The following is a 5,918-nucleotide window of genomic DNA, read 5'->3' on the forward strand; positions in this document are numbered from 1 at the left end:
CCTTGGTGGTTCTTGGCACATCATTACATGATGTGGGTCTCCACATGCTGTTCTGTCCATCCAAGTGGGAGCTGCATGTTAGCCCTGTCTCCTATCTGCCATCTTCCTCCGACTTCTAACATTAACTTTTAAAAAGCTTGGTGGAAGAGACCAGGGCCAAAGTTCTCATTCTTGGAGATGAAAGCCAAGAAGCACTTCCTTTGGGACAAGTCAGAAAAATCCTGACCAGATCAATGGGTGTTTCTGGCGATTCTGGCCCAGGCCTATTTCTTCCCCATCTGAGGAATTGCACAAACACAACAGAACCCTTCCGCTGGCCCAGGACATGGAGAGGCTGGAGTGAAGTTGATCAGAGCTGGGATGGATCCTGGCTTCTGTCCCTGCACAGCTGTGGGCCTCTAGGATTATGTCTTGGAGACTGGCATCTGGCATCTGGCATCTGTCCAATGGGAATAGTAATTCAATCATATAGGAGGATGGTGAAGGCCTTAGAGTGAACTCCAGGTCAAAGGTGGGGGACCAAATACCATGATCCTGCCCAAAAGTCCAGAGAGACCTGGACCAGGGGCAGAACCAGGGGTCAGGATGGGCATCAGTGGGCCTAATTGGAGGGTAAGTAGGAAGGCTGGGACACCAAGGCCAGGACTAGGGTAAGAGGAGGGAGGCACCAAGGGCACCAAACATAAGGAGGTCATTGACTTGCAGAGGACACATGAGTGGGAGAGGGATATTTCTTCCCTCCCTGATTTGATCCCATCAGTGACTGGCATAGTGGGCCGTGAGTGACGGTTTCCCCCACACCAAGCCTGAGAACTGTGAGAACTGGGGAGTTTTTGCCTGCCCTTTGGGACCCTCTTGTGTTCTACATAGAATAGCCCCTGACCCTGGGAAAGCAGTGTAGCTTAGTGACCACTTCCAGAGTCAGAATGGGTGGCTGCCAATTTGTGTAATTTCAGGGGTTCTGAGGAAACTCATAAGTTCCCAACCAAAGAGGAAAACACTTCATCTACCATTGTGTCCAAATTCAGGTCTTTTCAGCATTAGCAATTTATATAGATGGTTCTGAAAGTGTCTTGAGTCTTCTAAAGGTTCCATAAAATTGCACATGGCCTTGGCAAGCACAGAGGTGAAGCCGTCACTCCTAAGGCATCGGTTAGGCTGGTGACATCTGAGAGTGAGACCTGGAAGGTTGGAGGTGCAGGTGGTAGGTCAGGAGGCAGTAAGGTGGCTGGAGAGTCCATGTGGAGCCAGAATGAATAGCCAGATCTCCCACTCCAGTCAGCTGGGGCAGTGGCCGGACCCAGTAGCCTTCAGCCAGGTGAAAGGGCATGAGGCATTGGAAGGGAACACATGCCAGGCAAAGTGATCTCCTGCCTCTCCAAGGTTTTGTTTTTGTTTGAATTCAAAGTACTCAGAGATAGCCAGACTGCAATGTCTGAGGGCACCCTTACCTTTGACACCACCTGCAAATTTAAGGGGATTTCTAAATCCATCCTTAGATTTTATAATTCACTAGAAGGACTCACATAACTCACTGAAAACTGCTATTTCACGATTGTGGTTGATCACACAGAAAGAACACAGATTAAAATCAGCCTAAGAAAGAGACACACAGGGCAGAGTTTGGGAGGGTTTTAAGTGTGAAGCTTCATTGTCCTCAGGAGGCTGTGTTCTCCTGTGTCAATGTGGGACAAAACACATGGGGTATTGCCAACCAGGGAAGCTCACCCAGTTAAGGAAAAATTCCTGTGAATCACATTAAACCAGAAATGAAGCCTTTATTCAGGATTGTTGTTACAGGGGAGGGAGACTGAGCCCAGCTCCAAATACAGTAAAGACAGAGGGAGAGTCACAGCCAACACCAGGGTGAGGGGCAGGAGATGGAACACGACTGACAGGAGACACCAGCGTGGGGGGTTCCTGCTAAACTGGCCTAACAGGATTCTCACTAAAGGCAGGTCAGACACTCACCCATCAATGGTGGGGGTGAGGAGCATAATCAGATAGCAAAGCCTAATCAGACAGCAAGGGGGGAAGACCCTCCTTAAACTGACTTGGGGAGATTCTTGCTGAGCTGGGTGGTGCATGTCCAGCAAGCAGTGGGTGGGTATGGAAGGCCAAGGTTGGTGCCTAGTGGAGAAGAGGCTCAGAAGAGCCCAGCTGAAGTTGGTCAAGGAGAAAGTCTTTCTTTCTCAACCCATGCCTTAGTGTCTAGAGTATTTGCTGGGGCTGGATCACAAGCTGCCCTCATGGCTGACCTGGAGTCTCCAGCCCCTCCCTGAGGTCTAACCCCTTTAGTCCCCAGGTCCTCTGGGGTCTGGAAAGACACTAAATAGCCCCAAACCCCATCATCCATCAGATTGCTACACGGTCCCGTGGCCAAATCACCAGGCAAAGAAAGATGTTCCTACCAGGCAGGACGTTCCAGGGGCCTGGAGATCACTTCCCAGGAGCTGAGGACAAAGGGAAGGCCTCTCTTTGGGTAAAGTTCATGCTTCACTTTGCTGCCATCCTGGGAATAAGGTCTCTTTGTCCCACTCTCACTGCTCTTTGTTCATCTGCAGAGCTTCCCCTCTCCAAACACTTTGGCAGTCACCGTGTTGACCTGCCCTTGAGTGAGGAGGCATCTTTATCAAACACCTACCATGAAAGAGCATCTGAGATGCCTTTAAGATATTTATTTCCATATGGAATAAGTACTGAGGAGTATCTATGATGAACAAAATGTGTTTGAGTTTGAAAGATAATTCCATTTGTAAAACTTGTTTCTATTTGATTGATAGTGAAAGCTCTGCAATTTACACAGGATAGAGATTGCATGGAGCTCATTTCACTGACACGGAAACTGCATTTCTTTTTTTTTTTTTTTTGAGATGGAGTCTCGCTCTGTTGCCCAGGCTGGAGTGCAGTGGCGATATCTCGGCTCACTGCAAGCTCTGCCTCCTGGTTCAAGCAATTATCCTGTCTCAGCCTCCTGAGTAGCTGGGACTACAGGCACCCACCACCATGCCCGGCTAATTTTTTGTATTTTTAGTAGAGACAGGGTTTCACCGTGTTAGTCAGGATGGTCTCGATCTTCTGACCTCGTGATCCACCCGCCTTGGCCTCCCAAAGTGCTGGGATTACAGGCGTGAGCCACTGCACCAAGCCAAAACTGCATTTCTTAATCCTTTAACCTTTCCTTGTGCAGGAATGAGGCAGATGAGCTCTGTAAAGTTCTGGACAACCTTGCAAGACATATGGTCATGAAAGACAAAAACTGGCACGATAAAGGCCAGCAGCACAGAAACTGGTTTCTGGAAGAGTTTCCTCGGTTGAAAAGTGAGCTTGAGGATGACATAAGAAGGCTCCGTGCCCTTGCAGATGGGGTTCAGAAGGTCCACAAAGGCACCACCATCGCCAATGTGGTGTCCGGCTCTCTCAGCGTTACCTCTGGCATCCTGACCCTCGCCGGCGTGGGTCTGGCACCCTTCACGGAGGGAGGCAGCCTTGTACTCTTGGAACCTGGGATGGGGCTGGGAATTGCAGCCGCTTTGACCGGGATTACCAGCAGTACCGTGGACTACGCAAAGAAGTGGTGGACACAAGCCCAAGCCCACGACCTGGTCATCAAAAGCCTTGACAAAATAAAGGAGATGAAGGAGTTTGTAGGTGAGAACACACCCAACTTTCTTTCCTTAGCTGGCAATACTAACCAACTCACACAAGGCATTGGGAAGGACATCTGTGCCATCAGATGAGCCACAGCCAATCCTCAGTCAGTACCGCATGCCTCAGCCCCACGCCCCCGGGTCACTGAGCCAATCTCAGCTGGAAGCGTTGAACAGATGGAGAGAGTTGTTGAACCCCCCATCCCGGAAATGAGCAGAAGAGTCAGGTTCATGGATGTGGCCCCTGCAAGCACAATCTTTCTTGTGCTGGATGTAGTCAGCCTCGTGTACGAATCAAAGCACTTACATGAGGGGGCAAAGTCAGAGACAGCTGAGGAGCTGAAGAAGGTGGCTCAGGAGCTGGAGGAGAAGCTAAACAGTCTCAACAATAAGTATAAGATTCTGCAGGCGGGCCAAGAACGGTGACCACAGGGCAGGGCAGCTACCAAGAGAGATATGCCTGGCACAGGCCGGGACAAAATGCAAACTTTTTTTTTTTTTTTGAGACAGAGTCTTGCTCTGTCACCAAGTTGGAGTGCAATGGTGCGATCTCAGCTCACTGCAACCTCTGCCTCCGTGTTCAAGCGATTCTCCTGCCTTGGCTTCCCAAGTAGCTGGAACTACAGGCGCCTACCACCACGCCCAGCTAATTTTTGTATTTTTAATAGAGATGGGGTTTCTCCATGTTGGCCAGGATGGTCTCGATCTCCTGACTTCTTGATCCGCCCACCTTGGCCTCCCAAAGTGCTGGGATTACAGGCGTGAGCCATCGCTTTTGGCCCAAATGCAAACATTTTATTAGGGGGATAAAGAGGGTGAGGTAAAGTTTATGGAGCTGAGTATTAGGGACTTTGGCATTTCTGTAGCTGAGCACAGCAGGGGAGGGGTTAATGCAGATGGCAGTGCGGCAAGGAGAAGGCAGGAACACTGGAGCCTGCAATAAGGGAAAAGTGGGAACTGGAGAGTGTGGGGAATGGGAAGAAGCAGTTTACTTTAGACTAAAGAATATATTGGGGGGCCGGGTGTGGTGGCTCACGCCTGTAATCCCAGCACTTTGGGAGGCCAAGGCGGGCGGATCACGAGGTCAGAAGATCAAGACCATCCTGGCTAACACAGTGAAACCCCATCTCTACTAAAAATACAAAAAATTAGCTGGGCATGGTGGCGGGCGCCTGTAGTTCCAGCTAACTGGGAGGCTGAGGCAGGAGAACGGCGTGAACCTGGGAGGCGGAGCTTGCAGTGAGCCGAGATATCGCCACTGTACTCCAGCCTGGGTGACAGAGCGAGACTCCATCTCAAAAAAAGAAAAAAAAAAAAAAAGAATATATTGACGGAAGAATAGAGAGGAGGCTTGCAGGAACCAGCAATGAGAAGGCCAGGAAAAGAAAGAGCTGAAAATGGAGAAAACCAAAGAATTAGAACAGTTGGATACAGGAGAAGAAACAGCAGCTCCACTACAGACCCAGCCCCAGGTTCAATGTCCTCCAAAGAATGAAGTCTTCCCCTGGTGATGGTCCCCTGCCCTGTCTTTCCAGCATCCACTCTCCCTTGTCCTCCTAGGAGCATATCTCAGTCAGGCAGTGGCTTCCTGATGATGGTGGTTGGGGTGGTTGTCATGTGATGGGTCCCCTCCAGGTTACTAAAGGGTGCATGTCCCCTGCTTGAATCCTGAAGGGCAGGTGGTGGGCCATGGCCATGGTCCCCAGCTGAGGAGCAGGTGTCCCTGAGAACCCAAACTTCCCAGAGAGTATCTGAGAACCAACCAATGAAAACAGTCCCATCGCTCTTACCCGGTAAGTAAACAGTCAGAAAATTAGAATGAAAGCAGTTTAGCATTGGGAGGAAGCGCAGATCTCTAGAGCTGTCCTGCCGCTGCCCAGGAGTGCCCTGTGTGTAAGTCCTAATAAACTCACCTACTCACCAAGCTGGACTTGTTCGAGTCATTCTTTGGTTTCACAGCTCCTTCCAAGCTTTGGGGGCCATCAGTCTCAAGTTTTTCTCATAATGGTGGTGATGGTGGTTGTGATGGCAGCAGAGTCGTGGGGGCCTTGGCAAGTGGCCGGTGCTCTTCCAGACCAGGGGACACTGATGGACCGATGAAGTTCCAGGGAAACTTGAAATGCTGTGTTGGAAAGAAGTTAATTTGGGAAGAAACGAAAAATGAAAGGAGATGCCAGGAACAGGTCAAGGAAACTTGAGGTGTGTCCAGGAGTTCAACCCCACTTGTGGTCACGAGACCTAGCCTCTCTGAGCCTCAGTTTCCTCATC

General features: G+C 50.1%; 1 protein-coding gene across 1 annotated transcript; it reads left to right on the top strand.

Annotated features, from left to right (window-relative positions):
* The first annotated feature begins 3,194 nt into the window (after window positions 1-3,194).
* On the top strand, window positions 3,195-4,076 carry APOL1 (apolipoprotein L1). The gene is given in 1 exon segment (XM_054469831.2): window positions 3,195-4,076. A coding segment is annotated over 1 exon segment (837 nt). The 5' UTR covers window positions 3,195-3,239.
* The last annotated feature ends 1,842 nt before the right edge of the window (window positions 4,077-5,918 follow it).

This window comes from Pongo pygmaeus, chromosome 23, assembly GCF_028885625.2.
Source record: "Pongo pygmaeus isolate AG05252 chromosome 23, NHGRI_mPonPyg2-v2.0_pri, whole genome shotgun sequence".
Lineage (NCBI taxonomy): Eukaryota > Metazoa > Chordata > Mammalia > Primates > Hominidae > Pongo > Pongo pygmaeus.